Source organism: Rhinatrema bivittatum, chromosome 1 (genome assembly GCF_901001135.1).
Source record: "Rhinatrema bivittatum chromosome 1, aRhiBiv1.1, whole genome shotgun sequence".
Classification (NCBI taxonomy): Eukaryota; Metazoa; Chordata; class Amphibia; order Gymnophiona; family Rhinatrematidae; genus Rhinatrema; species Rhinatrema bivittatum.
This window is the reverse complement of record NC_042615.1, coordinates 622297934-622313647: the sequence shown is the minus strand read 5'-3', so window position 1 is coordinate 622313647 and position 15714 is coordinate 622297934. Positions and strand designations below refer to the sequence as shown.

The window sequence follows — 15714 nt, the reverse complement described above, 5'->3', positions numbered from 1 at the left end:
CGTCAGACTCCTATCCAGATACCTGGAAATGTCGTAACCCGTACGAAAAACAGACCACCTTTTCGTCCTTCACAGCGGAAAGAGACAAGGGGAAGCAGCCTCGCGGGCGACCATTGCCTGCTGGATCAAGGAAGTCATCAAGGCGGCCTACATAGAAGCTGGCAAGCCACCACCTCTACAGGTCAAGGCCCATTCTACCAGAGCCCAGGCAGTATCCTGGGCAGAAACTAGAATGCTGTCGCCTGCCGAGATCTGCAGGGCGGCGACATGGTCCTCCAACCATACCTTCTCCAGATCCTACCGTCTGGATGTTCAGGCTCAGGAGGACACGGCATTTGCAAGGACAATTCTAAGTGGGTCACTGGCAGCCTCCCATCTCGGGAGTAGCTTTTATACATCCCATTGGTCCTGAGTCCATCTGCTACACGCTAGGAAATGGAAAAATTACTTACCTGATAATTTCGTTTTCCTTAGTGTAGACAGATGGACTCAGCATCCCACCCTTGGCTGCCATTTCGCATGGTCTTTCAAATGATTCAAGGGTAAGCCACGTTTTCATTTACCTAGGGCATCCACCCTGCCGGGTGTCGACGCTTTCCGGTTGAGTACACTGGCGGTCTCCAGCTATAGTCAATCAACCAGATCAAGTTTTAACGTTTAACCAAGTTATGAAGTTATTAAAGTTAATCAAATTATTAAGTTAATCAGTCAGTCACACATATATCCACAATGCTTTTCGAGGAGAATACTGAAGAGCTGCACTTCCTGCAGGGGTATATGTACTACGGGCTGATGTCAAATTGAAATCTGATCCGTCTCCAACTGCTAGCAGGAGTACACTATAACTATTGGTCCTGAGTCCATCTGTCTACACTAAGGAAAACGAAATTATCAGGTAAGTAATTTCTCCATTTTAAAGTGAATTAGGTTCATGCAAACTTAGAAACTTATTCATTTGATTCATTTATAACCTTGGTTTATCTCCCTTCATACCTGCAAGAGCCAGTTTTTATTTAAGTTTAACCTGAGTGAAAAGTAAAAATAAATTGAATAAACCTGATTCTTTCAGTTCCTTTATCTTTTTCAGCACTTTATTAGATGAGTCTGGAAGGGCTTAGTGCTTTTATTTTTCTTTTTGCCTGATTCTTGTATATACATTTTTTTTTCTTTTTGCAGAGCCTTGTAGGAGACATTGATAGTGCCATGCGAACTTTCCACAATTATTACACAGTCTGGAAGCAGTTTGGTGGCCTGCCAGAGTTCTACAGCATTCCCCAGGGCTTTACGGTTGATAAGCGGGAAGGATATCCTCTGCGGCCTGGTGAGTGGGAAGATGAACCCTGTTGCTCCTCTGGGAGTCATGGCTTCTCCTCTCATGGACTTGGGCAATGACCAAAGAGTTCTGTAGCCTTCTGGGGAAGGAGAGCCAAAGACTGGGAAGTTGCATTCTCTGGTCACAGCAGTATTTGTCCTAAAAGAGTAAATTTATGGAGAATTGCATTAGCCATGCCTAGTGGCTCCCTGAGGAGGACTGGATGGGAAGGATAAAACAAAACATTCTTCCTTCCCATCCAGCTCTCCTCATGGAGCCAAGAAAGTTTGTGCAATATGGTTTTATTTATTTATTTATTTAGTGATTTTTTTTTTTAATTTTTTTTTTTATATACCGCGGCACGTTAATAACATCACCTCGGTTTACAATAAACAATAATTAGCAACAAGCTTTACAGACAATATGAAATAAGGTGAACATATCATATATCATAACATATATATCAATTAAGCACAAATTAAGAACAAAACACAATTAAACTAATGATAATATTCTAATGTTAATGGCAATTTTAAATAATAAATGGGAGGTAAGAGACCGATAAAGTAAAATTTAGCAGCGGGATAAAATCAATAGGCGGTGATAAATAGGTGAGTGAAAATGGATCAGAGAAACAGGGATAAGTAATAGGCATTTCAGAAATGGATGATCATTGGGAGAAAGCTTGTTCGAACAGCCATGTTTTGAGATTCTGCTTGAATTTCTTATGGCAGGGTTCTAGACGCAGGTCTGTGGGCATTTTGTTCCAGATGTTGGTTCCGGCAATAGTGAATGAGCGGTCTCTAGTAGCAACGTGTTTGATGTGTTTAAGTGAAGAGGCGGCGAGTTTGGCTTGGTGTATTTTTCTTATTGGTCTCTTTGATGTGCGGAAGATAAAATGATCTGAGAACCATTGCATATCTTGGTTATAAATCGACTTATGAATGAGTATAAGAGCTTTGAATAAAATCCTAGATGCTACCAGAAGCCAGTGAAGGAACATGAGAGCAGGAGTAATGTGTTCATGGCGGTGCGTGTTAGTGAGTAAGCGTGCTGCAGCATTTTGTAGCATCTGTAGTGGTTGTATGGTGTTTTTGGGGAGACCAAGTAGTATGGCGTTGCAGTAATCCATTTTTGACAATATTGTAGCTTGTAAAACTGTCCGGAAGTCATGTGGATGCAGAAGCGGTTTGATTCTTTTTAGAGTATGTAGCTTGAAAAATCCGTTTTTGATTGTAGCCGTGATGAATTTCTTTAATGAAAACTGATTGTCGATGATAACGCCAAGGCTGCGGACTTGCTGTAACTTGAGAATGTCTGATGGTGTATGTTGGGTAGGGTTAGAGGAGATGTTATTGTGAGATGTGATGATGAGGAGCTCTGTCTTGGTAGTGTTTATTGCCAGGAAGTTTTCAGTAAGTAGTTTTTTTATTTCCACCATAGCAGAGTCCTAGATTTTTTGAGCATTAGATAGGGAGTCGCTGATGGGGATGAGGATCTGTACATCATCTGCGTATATAAAATGTGGGAGATCCAGTTTTACCAGAAGTTGACAGAGGGGATAGGTATATGTTAAAAAGTGTAGATGAAAGAGCAGATCCTTGTGGAACACCTTGTGCTAGTTTTCTGGGTTTTGATACATGGCAGTCTATTTTAACACTGTATGTCCTGTCCTTCAGAAAAGATTGGATCCAAGATAGAGCAGTGCCTGCAACGCCAATCTGTGAAAGGCGGGAAAGGAGGGTATCGTGGTTTACAGTGTCAAATGCTGAAGAGATATCAAGAAGAGCCAGTAAGTAGGAATGACCAGTATCGAGGGTTTTTAGAATAGCATCAGAGTGACACTAGAAGTGTTTCTGTACTATGGTTCTTCCGGAAGCCATATTGTGTCGGGAAGAGTAATCTATTTTCATCTAGAAAGTCTGTGAGGAGTTTGTTGATGACTTTCTCCATAATTTTAGACAAGAAAGGGAGGTTCGAGACTGGACGATAGTTGGCAGGTTCTGAGGGATCCAGGTCAGCTTTTTTGAGTGTTGGCTTTATAATTGCATGCTTGAGTTGCGTTGGAAAAATACCAGACGATATAGATTTGTTAATAATGCTAGTAATGGGAGAAGCAATCCTTGTAGGAATGGAGAGTAGTGTTTTAGTTGGCATTATATCAACTGGGTGCATGGCTAGTTTGATTTTTTTGAGGATCGTTTCAATTTCTGATGCTGTTTCAAAATTTGAGTGTGGCTGAGGTGATCATGGTGTTAGTGGTCAGTAGGGATACTGGTGGAGAGGGCGTAGTGAAGCGTGTCATGATATTAGCAACCTTGTTGTGGAAGTAGGTAGCTAGCTTCTCACATTTGTTTTCATCCTCGTTGTCTGAGTTGATGTTTATAGGTGGGGTGATTATACTAGAGACATATTGGAATAGGGCACGCGGGTTGAACTGGTATGGATGGATTCTTGCTGTATAATAGTTTTGGGTTTTTTTCATGATAAAAGTAGATAGAATTTTGGCCTGATATCTGTCTGGGAAAGAGAGAGAGAGAGGCCTAGGATCCTGTAGCCCACTAGCTTGCAAGGTTTTGTCCTTCAGTTGTGTTTCCATGACCACCATTGATTTCAAACTAACAGATATTTACTTTTCTGCCTCTTCCTTATTCCCACCCTTGTGGAGTGGATCCTCATCTGTTCTTCTCCAGTCTCATGGAATTTCTTTCTAGTGATATGGCAGAAGAGAGCTGTTACAGTTCAGCTAGTTACCTCCTTTAGCTCCTTCAGTATTCTGAGATGTTCTCCATCCGATCCCATAGCCTTCTCTATTTTCTGTTGATAAGCAAGTTTGAATTAGACATGATCTGTGAGTGACATCATCGGGTGGCACTGGATGGAACTTTCTCTCCAAGCTAGTAGAGCTTTGAGCTCTACTGAGCAGGTGCAGGAGTTCTGCATGTTCGTTGCTTCTAAAATCTCCTCAGTCTGTTTTTCTCTGCACTATTGCACAGACGCTTGAACACTCTCTCCTCAATTGCAAACAAAAGAATTTGATCATCTTTCTCTCCTTGCTACCTATAGTGAGTCCCAAACAGCACATTTCAGTACTACAAAAAATTGTTGAGAAAACAGACCAGCAGATTCAAGGCCTGCCCCTGCAGATGTTTCATGTCTAAGATGGAAGGCCACGAATTTTGCTACTGCTTCTTCTGTCCAGATCATGATCAATCTAACTGTACAGTCTATGGCCACATATCTTCCCATTCTCAGAGGGCAAAAGCAACAAAAATAGCTTCCTTGTGACCTTCAAAAAGCAGAGTCACAATTCCTCCTCCTAATCCTGAAGCATCAACTCGGGACTAGGATCCTCGGGTATGGAGACCCATGGGGGCAGATTTTCAAAGGGGGTACGCATGTAAGATATGCGAGTACCCCCCCCCCCCCCCCCCGAAAACCTGCCCCAAGCTCCTCCTGCACGCGCAAGCCCCGGGACGTGCGTAAGTCCCGGAGCTTTGCTAGGGGGGCATGTCGGGGGGGGCGGCACGACACTTGGGGGCGTGGTGCCGGCCCGGGAACGTGGCTGAGGCCTCCAGACCAGCCCCCGGGTCGGGTGATGGCGCACCAGCAGCCCACCAGCGCGCACAAGTTACGCCTGCCTCAGGCAGGCGTAACCTTTTCAAACAAAGGTAGGGGGGGGGTTTAGATCGGGGGGAGTTGGGTAGGGGAAGGGAAGGTGCAGGGGGGTGGAAGGAAAGTTCCCGCCGAGGCTGCTCCGATTCAGAGCAGCCTCGGAAGGAACGGAGGCAGGCTGTGCGGCTTGGCACGCGCAGGCTGCCAAGCAGGCTGCCGATTTTGCTGCCAAGCAGGCTGCCGATTTTGCGCAGCCTTGCATGCGCTGACCCCAGATTTTAAAAGATACGCGTGTATCTATTAAAATCTGGCGTACTCTTGTTTGCGCCAGTCGCGCGAACAAAACTACGCGCGGGCGTACTTTTTTAAAATCTGCCCCATAGTGCGTCGCATTGCAAAATGGACAGTACGCAGCGACCTCGATTGATGGACTTCAAAAAAAAACCTAATATCTAATGTGAAACATTAAGATTCCTCGATGCACTCCATGCAAAACGAGTCTGTGCCATCTAAAAAATAAAAGCACTTGATATAGCCTCAAGAAAAAGCTGAAAAGGCATTGATGTCAGCGAAAAATATTGACAGTCCTGCACCGAAAAACATATGCCTCCTAGGGCATCCAAAAAGCATCGACCGGCAACCAAACCACACAACACATTGACGCACCACTCGTCACAGGCACCATCGATGTGCCCAGTGCATGTGACCTCAACACATGCCTCGAGCATACATCACAGATGCACCCGACGCAATCTGCATAGATTCCTTCTGTGTGCAAGTCATCAATACATCTAAGGAAACCTGCACCGGTGCAAACCATGTACCCGTCTTCCATGCACTCTATGCATGACTCATCTATTCTACCTTAGACGAGACACCACCCATACCAGTCTGATTCATCGCAGAATCTTTCATCTTCATGCAGCATGTGATAGTTGAAGATGATCAACATAACTTAACTATCTCTGTCCACTCTGGTTCTTCTGCCAGACCAGGAGAAAAGGAACAGCATCTTCCACTGCTGGCAGTTCATCCTGGGGAACGGTATGCCCACGAAATATTAAGTGGCACTGCCAACCCAACTTTATACGGTGCTTCATTGACAGAAGCTCAGCTGAGGCTGCCACCTCCCATCACTGCCGATGGTACAGCTTTTATCCCAGGGACTTCAGCTGCAATCCTCGGATCCCTGCTGTTCTATTAGGCAGCTCCTGTCTAATCTACCTCCCATCACAGAAGACCCTATTCTGGTCTCAGAAGAAGACTGTCCACCTCTTACTCCGTCTCAACAGGCCATGGGCCAGATCATGGGTATCATCAAAGACGTCTTTGCATCTTTCATCTGTGAGCCAGATGAACCCACTTTCCTGCCTTCCTATCCGATTCTTCCCACTTCACTAGAGAGAGCCAGGTCAGGAGCTCCACCACTCACTGCCTCCTCATCAGACCCACAAAATATCAGCTTCCAGTGGCATCCCACCTAGTCATTCAAAGACTTCTGTGGAACTCTGTTCACCACAGTTTCCTCAGACATCTTGCTCCAGCCAGCACTCTCCAGAGGAGTTCACCGGCAGCTCCTCGGGCATCCCATCTGACCTGCCCTGCCTCCAGGGCTGCCAGACCATACCTCTCTACCTGAAGACCTGACATACTCCAAGTTTGTGGAGAAAGTGAGTGCAGTTCTCAACATTCAAGTGAGAAAAGAACAAGATCCTAGAGCGGAAATCATGGGAATTTTGAAAATCTTAGAAATCCCAGCAGAACCTTCAGCATTACCAATTCATCAGGTATTAGATACCTTTCTGATGAAAATATGGGAGCCTCCTTTCTCCATTTCTACGGTAGCTCATAAGCTGGACCTCAGATTTTAGAACCAAAAAATCACTAGGTTACAGCATAGTTCAGCTGCATCATAATTCACTGGTAGTAGAAAATGTAATAAATGCAAAAAAAAAAAACAAACCCAAAACTCCACTTGAATATTCCACCAGGGAAAGACCAATGCCTATTGGACAATTTCAGGAAAATTGTCTCTCAGTGCATTATGCTGACTGCAAGGATCTCCCAACATCATTTCTATATCATCCAATACATTTACAAATATATACTGAAACTTAAGCCCTTTATGAGTGAACAATTTTCTCTGCCCCCACTCTATGATCTAGAAGAAGGAATTCATCATATGCTTAAAACAGTGTACAAATCAGATGACACGATGGCAAGGACTTTGGCCACTTCCATCAGGGCAAGACAAATGGCCTAGCTGAGAGCCAGCTCGTTAACAGGTCGATCCAGTAAGGCCGCGGTAAAAACAGTGAGGTAGTGTCAGGCGCACCCTTCCTCCCCGCACGCACAGTTCTCTTCACTAACTCCCCGATACTCTCCTCTAATCGCATGCAAATGCATGCCGCGGCTGTGAAGCGTTAGGGAAGGGTTATGCCCGCGCAACCCATTTTACTGTATAGGCGCTGTAACAGCGCCTATACAGTAACCTGGGTGCGCTGGTACCTGTCATTTCAAATGACATTTGAAATGACAGGCACCAGGAAGTGTAAAAAAGTTTAAAAAGTGTAAAAAACAAAAAACCTGTGTGTTATATAAAAAAATAAAACAATTTTAAATACCTGTCGGAGGGCCGTGGGTCCCGGTGGGCGGCGGGCAGCCATCAGCGGCATCCGGTAGTCCCTTCTCCCTTCCTCCCTCCCTCCCTCCCCTGCCTGGATGAGCGCCAAAATCTCACAGGCGGGTCGGCAGCGGGGGGGGGGGGGGGGGGCGGCAGCAGGAGCCGGGAGCGGCGGGTAGGCGGCAGCGGGGTCCGGGGGTGGCAGCGAGATCCGGGGAGCCAGCAGCGGCAGCATGTTCGATCGGGCAGGCAGCTAGGTGGCAAAGTAAAGATGGCCGCCTGCACGGGAAAATCGTGCAATTGACCGCTGAAGACGTGACGTCACACCCCGTGATGCCAAACGTCGTGACGTCACGTCTTCAGCGGCCAATTGCACGATTTTCCCGTGCAGGCGGCCATCTTTACTTTGCCACCTAGCTGCCTACCCGATCGAACATGCTGCCGCTGCTGGCTCCCCGGATCTCGCTGCCACCCCCGGACCCCGCTGCCGCTGCCCCCCCCGGACCCCGCTGCCGCTGCCCCCCCGGACCCCGCTGTCGCCTACCCGCCGCTCCCGGATCCTGCTGCCGCCCCCCCCCCCCCCCCCCCCGCTGCCGACCCGCCCGTGCGATTTTGGCGCTCATCCAGGCAGGGGAGGGAGGAAGGGAGAAGGGACTACCGGATGCCGCTGATGGCTGCCCGCCGCCCACCGGGACCCACGGCCCTCCGACAGGTATTTAAAATTGTTTTATTTTTTTATATAACACACAGGTTTTTTGTTTTTTACACTTTTTAAACTTACCATAGCAGGCCCGAGCCTTGCTACTTTTTCGTTTGTTTTTTTTTTGCCCTGGTCTCGTCCGGTCTCCTGCAGCCCCGTCCGGTCCGGACGGGGCTGCAGGAGACCGGACGGGACCAGGGCGGGTAAGCAATGTTTTTACCCTACACTACACTAACTCCTACTAGGGGGAGGCGGTAAACTAGCAGGTTAAGGCCGCGGCAGAACAGCGGGTTACGGAGGAGATAATATCAGCGCCCGTTACAGTATCGCAGGGGAATAGCTAATTCCTTCATTATACAGCTTTTTCGTTCATTTACATGCCGGGTGCGGAAAGGGTTATGCGTCTGTTTTCAGAAGCGATACGGACGCGTGAAACTGGAGACTGTATCGCCGAATTGCCTTGCGCGCCCGAATTGTGCGCTACGAGCACGTTACAGACGGGCAATCCTCGAGCGGACGATACTGGATCGACCTGTAAGAGAGGATGTACATAAAAAAACTGTCCAACCTTCCCTGTTTGGGAGATAACTTGTTTGGTGAGAAATTGAGGGAAACAGTTACCTAGGTAAAAAACAAAACATTGCAGTGCAGTTTCTACCCACTTCAGCAGATCACACCTACCACCCAGAAGGCCTTGCATGTCATACAAAAGACCAAATTATCCAAAACGATCTTACTGACCCTACCAACAATAGTGTGTCCTGTAGCTTCAGCCACAAAGACAACCAGTTCTGCAGGCATTCTCAACAGGGGGCCCCCAGTGAATGTAGATATAAAAAAAAACACAGCAATAACAGAAGCCAAGCAAACTGGGGCAAAGTTTTTGATACAACCCAATGCTTGTTTTATCACACAGGTAGGTGCGAGGATCCAGCATTTCTTTCCAAAATGGAAACAGATAACCAGGGTCCGCTTGTTATTACAAATCATTCACAGGGGCTACCGTCTATACTTTTAAGACTCACCTAGTGACCCCTCATACAGCAGCATCCTTTCTCCCTACCCCTCTCAGATGCCACACTTACAACAAGACGTGACCCACTTCCTTTCACAGAATGCAAGTCAGGAAATAATTCCTGCCTTACAAAATCAGGGATTCTATTCCCCATACTTTTTGACTTCTAAGAAAACAGGATGAATTCGCTCAATTCTAGACCTTCAAATCTCAATTGCCATCTTCACAGAGAGAAGTTCAAGAATGATGTCTCTGGCAATGGTCCTCCAGTTCCTACAACAATCAATTGGATGTTCTCTTTAGACCTAAATGATGCATATGCTCACATTCCCATTCACCCTTCATACTGGTGTTACCCATGTTTCAAGGTGAGGGCTGACCACCTCAAGTACATGGTTCTTCCATTTGTACTCTCGTTAACCCTGCAAGTCTTCACAAAATGTATTGTGGTAGTGGTGACTCATCTGTCGCCAGGGCATCTGGATTTTTCCATACCTGGATGACTGGCTGCTGGTAGTCCATACCAAGGACACACTCCTTTCCTATGTCTTTTTCTATCCAGATGCTTCAATCCTTGGGATTCACACTGAATATACTGAAGTCTGTACAACAGCCCACTCAGACTTCAGTTCATTGATGCTATCCTAGACACGATACAATGGGCTTTTTTTTGCCTCTAGAACGAACCCAAACTCTCTTCAGAGTGGCAGTGACTTTACTAAAAATGAGTGTTTCCAAAGCCCAACAGGTGTTGATTTTTCTGGGCTTCTTGGCCTCATCATTCATTTGTTCTTCTAACCTGTCTGCATATGAGACATCTCCAATGGAGTTTCAGATCACAGTGGAACCAACTCTGCAACCCCTATCATCAAGTATCCATCACCCCTCAAATGTAAAAGAAGACACATTGGGTGTTTCACCCATCCAAAATATAAAAATTTATTTAGACAATGACGTAGCCATGTTCCATGTCAACAAGCAGGGAGGAACAAGATCATGGACGCTCTGTCGAGAATCTCTATGCATATGGCAATGAGTGATTCACAACCACACAACTCTTCAAGTATCTTACCTACCAGGTATCCACAACACCATAACGGACAGACTGAACAGAATTTTCAGCCCCACAGGAATGGTCATTGCACCAGGACGTGGAAGACCCATCTTTTCCAGACACTGGCACAACTGTGGATAGACATTTTTGCAACAGATCACAATCAAAAATTAAACCATTTCTACTCCGTCCAATTAAGTTCACTATGAAAGGCCCAAGATGCATTTTTAATACCTTGGAACACAGACCTTGTGTACGCTTTTCCTGCAATACCACTTATATCTCAGACGATCGAAAAGCTACTGAGAGAGCAGTTTACAATGATTCTAGTAACACCATCATGACCGAGACAACCATGGTATGTGCATCTCATTCAATTATCCTCGAGTCCTTCACTTCCCAGAGGGGACAACCTCTCTCTATCTTCCCAAGAAGGAAGGAGGCAAGCTCGTGCACCACATGCTTGACGACATGGATGTTGAATACACAATCTTAGAAAAATGATCCCTCTCAGAATCCATCCAATAAGTCCTCTTCTCCATAAAATCTTAACAAGATGCAGTTACTCCTTAAAATGGAAGTGCTCCTCAGGCTGTCATTCCTATCACAGACCAATACACAAAAGGTATCATCTATAGAATTCAAAGATTGAATTTGGCTCAGTCAGACCCGACCAAAAAGCCTCCATTATATCTGGGCTCTCTGGGTAGAAGTACTGCTCTGTTTACACCTTTCTCTAGGTCTGGTATTGTATATTATTGGTCTGGTTCTTTGCTAATTGTTTGCTTTAAGATTCAGTATACCTGCATTTCTCTTATTGTAGAGCTGTCTTTAATAATCTGTTTAATATTGGCAGATAAGTGCTGAGGGATCATTTAATAGATAAAGGACTATTAAAGTTCCAGGAAGTGTCCTGCTCTACCCAGCTTGTCCCAGGTTAAACTGTTTGACTCCCTCCCACCCTACCCCTCTACCCACCCACCCCTGGGGTTTGTTTTCTAATAAAGACTGCCTAACTTAACATTAGCAGCAAGATAAAATAGTAAATTGTTAACAGTAAAGGAAATACCAATCAAAAAATTTACCAAAATGAGGACTATCCAATGTAACTGCTGTGGAGCCTTTATTCTCGGGGAAAGCATCTGGAAACTTAGAGCTTGCCCAATTTGTGCACAACTCTCTTCCTTGAAAAAGGAGCTGACTGTGGTTAAAGCTCAATTAGCTTCAATTACAAGAATTACACCCACATTGCATTACTCAGAAAATAATTCCCCAATACCACAGAAAAACCAGGAGTCAAGAAAAAGAGATTCATTAGGCTCAGGTAGGATAACACATGTGACCCACAGTCACCCATTCTTGACAGATGGGCAGATAACAAGTATACCCCCCCCCCCCCCCACGCAAACAGGTCATTAAGGAATTCATTAAAAACCAGGATTACAGTGGGCTCTGGTAGAATTAGACCTGTGATGAGGAGACACACACTGTACCAAATGCAAAAAGAACAAAAAGCCTTCTCTATATTAAAAACTGAAGAAGTTCTTGAGAAAAACATTGAAGTGTTACCAGAAAAGAGAAAAAAAACCCCAATGCATGCAGAATTTCAAGATCCATAACCAAAAGAAAAAGCTAATTGAGATGGATAACTCTGTCATCAGTGGCACAACTGCAAAAGGAAAGAGTGAAGTGAATAACAAATCTCAACTAAAGTCTCATAAGGAGTCCAGGAAAAGCAATAACCTTAAAGAGAGAACCTGGAAAGCTATGACCACAAATGCTCATAGTTTGGGAAATAAAATCCCAGATCTGCAGGCCCTAATGACGAAGGCAAAATTGGACATTGTTGCTATCACAGAGACATGGTTCACAGAATCTCATGATTGGGATACAGCAATACCAGGCTATAACTTGTTAAGGAAGGACAGAGTGGATAGAAAACGGGGAGGCGTGGCTCTTTATGTCAGAAAAATATCCAAGCATCTGAGCTGCAAGGAAGTTGGGGCAAGGAAGAAGCATTATGGGTCAACCTAAAAAAAGATGACTGAGCGTCCATTTATATTGGAGTGGTTTACGGGCCTCCAAACCAAAAGGAAGAGCTGGACAGAGATCTGGTTGAAGACATCCATAAGATAGGTAAGAAGGGAGAAGTGGTGATTGTTGGTGACTTTAATATGCCAGATGTAGACTGGAAAATCCCATCTGCAGAATCTAAAAATAGTAGAGCGATAGTGGATGCCATGCAAGTAACTTTGTTCAAACAAATGGTAATGGAACCCACGAGAGAAGGAACTATACTCGACTTAGTGCTCACTAATGGAGATAATGTCTCTGATGTCCAGGTGGGCACCCACCTCAGCACCAGTGATCATCAAACGGTATGGTTTAATATCACTAAAAGAATATGGAAAAGAACCACAAAGACCCAAGTTTTACAGTTCAAAAACACGGACTTTGAGGAAATGGGGAAGTACCTAGAGGAAAAACTAAAAGGATGGGAGAACAAGAGAGATGTGGATCAGCAGTGGACCAATCTAAAAGGAGCAATCACCAAGGCAACTACTCTGTTAGAAATGTAAAGAAAAGCAAAAGAAAATTGAAACCTATCTGGTTCTCAAAGGAGGTGGCTGACAAAATTAAAGCTAAAAGAACAGCATTCAAGAAATATAAAAGATCCCAAAGGGAGGAGCACAAAGAAAAATATTTGATTCAACTGAGGGAGACAAATTAATTGTCTGAAAAAAAGTCAAGCGGAAGAGAGGATTGCCAAGGAGATAAAAAATGGTGACAAAACATTTTTCAGATACATCAGCGAAAAGAAAAGTCCAAAGTGGTATAGTGAAATTGAAAGGTGGAAACGATCAATGTGTGGAGAGAGACAAAAATGGCAGAAATATTAAATGAATACTTCAGCTCTGTGTTCACTAAAGAAGACCCTGGAGAAGGACCATCTCTACAAAACAAGAAACTGGAGGGAAGTGGAATAGATGAAAATCCTTTTACAGTAGAAAATGTATGGGAAGAGCTAAAGAATCTGAAAGTGGACAAAGCCATGGGGCCTGATGGGATTCATCCAAGGATACTGAGGGAGCTCAGAGATGTGCTGGCGGGTCCGCTGTGTGACCTGTTCAATAGATCCTTAGAAACGGGAGTGGTGCCGAGTGATTGGAGAAGAGCGGTGGTGGTCCCGCTTCACAAGAGTGGGAACAGAGAGGAGGCTGGTAACTACAGACCAGTTAGCCTCACTTCGGTGGTGGGAAAAGTAATGGAGTCACTGTTGAAAGAGAGAATAGTGCACTATCTACAGTCCGGAGAATTGATGGACCAGAGGCAGCATGGATTCACCAGGGGAAGATCCTGTCAGACAAATCTGATTGACTTTTTTGACTGGGTAACTAAGGAATTGGATCAAGGAAGAGCGCTTGATGTCATCTACTTGGATTTCAGCAAAGCTTTTGATACGGTTCCGCACAGGAGACTGGTGAATAAAACGAGAAGCTTAGGAGTGAGTGCCGAGGTGGTGACCTGGAATGCAAACTGGTTGACGGACAGAAGACAATGTGTGATGGTAAATGGAACTTTCTCTGAAGAGAGAGCGGTTTTAAGTGGTGTACCGCAAGGATCTGTGTTGGGACCGGTCCTGTTCAATATCTTTGTGAGCGACATTGCGGACGGGATAGAAGGTAAGGTTTGTCTTTTTGCAGATGACACTAAGATCTGCAACAGAGTGGACACGCCGGAAGGAGTGGAGAGAATGAGACTGGATTTAAGGAAACTGGAAGAGTGGGCGAAGATATGGCAGCTGAGATTCAATGCCAAGAAGTGCAAAGTCATGCATATGGGGAGTGGAGATCCGAATGAACTGTAGTCTATGGGGGGGGAAAGGCTGATATGCACGGAGCAGGAGAGAGACCTTGGGGTGATAGTGTCTAATGATATGAAGTCTGCGAAACAAGGCGATAGCAAAAGCCAGAAGAATGCTGGGCTGCATAGAGAGAGGAATATAGAGTAAGAAAAGGGAAGTGATTATCCCCTTCTACAGGTCCTTGGTGAGGCCTCACCTGGAGTACTGTGTTCAGTTCTGGAGACCGTATCTACAAAGAGACAAAGACAAGATGGAAGCGGTACAGAGAAGGGCGACCAGGAAGGTGGAGGGTCTTCATCGGATGACATACGAGGAGAGATTGAAGAATCTAAATATGTACTCCCTGGAGGAAAGGAGGAGCAGGGGTGATATGATTCAGCCTTTCAGATACTTAAAAAACTTTAATGATCCAAAGACAACGACAAACCTTTTCCGTCAGAAAAAAATCAACAGAACCAGAGGTCATGAGCTGAGGCTCCAGGGAGGAAGACTAAGAACCAATGTCAGGAAGTATTTCTTCACGGAAAGGGTGGTGGATGCCTGGAATGCCCTTCCGGAGGAAGTGGTGAAGTCTAAAAATGTGAAGGACTTCAAAGGGGCATGGGATAAACACTGTGGATCCATCAAGTCTAGAGGGCGTGAATAAGGAGGAGGCAGCAAAACACTGCACGGAGCGGCAGTAGCCACAGAGGCATTCACGGAGTGGGATGCCAGTGGTTGGTGTTCCACCTTCACGGAGTGGAAGGATGGAGGGCTGCCATCTCCAAAAAAACAAAACCAAAAAAAAACAAAACAGGGGTGGGTAAGAGTATGGGGCAGGGGTGTGGCCTGCTTGTTGCGGCGGTTGCTACCCCTAATTGAGCTGGATGTTCACTTGGATGCAGATCCGGCGCTGCTCTCTACATTGGTGGAGGGGAATTAGGGCTGGAGGGTACTGGAAGCCAATAGTAACGGGTGGGAGAGAGAAAAAGGGAATAAAAAAGGATAAGGTGCGTCGCTTGCTGGGCAGACTGGATGGGCTGTTTGGTCTTCTTCTACCGTCATTTCTATGTTTCTGTATATAAAAAATTATTTTTAACAAAATGCCGCATCGGCAAGCCTGACAATGTGTTCAACCTTGTGCAGTTGAACCGTTCGGTCTTTTCATCATCTGTGGCTCTTGTCGGCTATAAAGCCTGTATAAGATATTAGTGAACAATCTTAGCCCATTTGATGTATATTCTGTCCGAAAACTGCTGTAAACATATTTATAAATCAATGTAACACAGCTCATAAGTTTGCGACACTGACCCGACTATACAAAGTCTGCCACTGAACCCGACAGCGGCGGGTGTTTCGCTGCAAAAAAGCAGCTTTTTCAGGGGTAAGGAACCTTAAGGACAAACAGAAAATTCAAAATCAGACATGGAAAATAGAAAGATATCACTTAACTTAATGTAATCGAAGAGCCAACCTCCTTCTTATCGATGCCAAGTCTCGCAGCAGTTCTTCTTAGAAGTGGGACAGAGACTGATCCAAACAGGTTGCAAA

The 15714-nt window shown here is 45.2% G+C and overlaps 1 protein-coding gene across 5 annotated transcripts in view; it reads left to right on the top strand.

Annotated features, from left to right (window-relative positions):
• Positions 1–15714, top strand: part of LOC115073331 (ER degradation-enhancing alpha-mannosidase-like protein 2) — a 91739-nt gene that overhangs the window by 67391 nt on the left and 8634 nt on the right. For all 5 annotated transcript variants that reach the window (XM_029571681.1, XM_029571698.1, XM_029571690.1 and 2 more), the window contains one exon: positions 1177–1321. In XM_029571681.1, coding sequence (XP_029427541.1) covers positions 1177–1321 — 145 coding nt within the window. The remainder of the gene's footprint in view (positions 1–1176; positions 1322–15714) is intronic.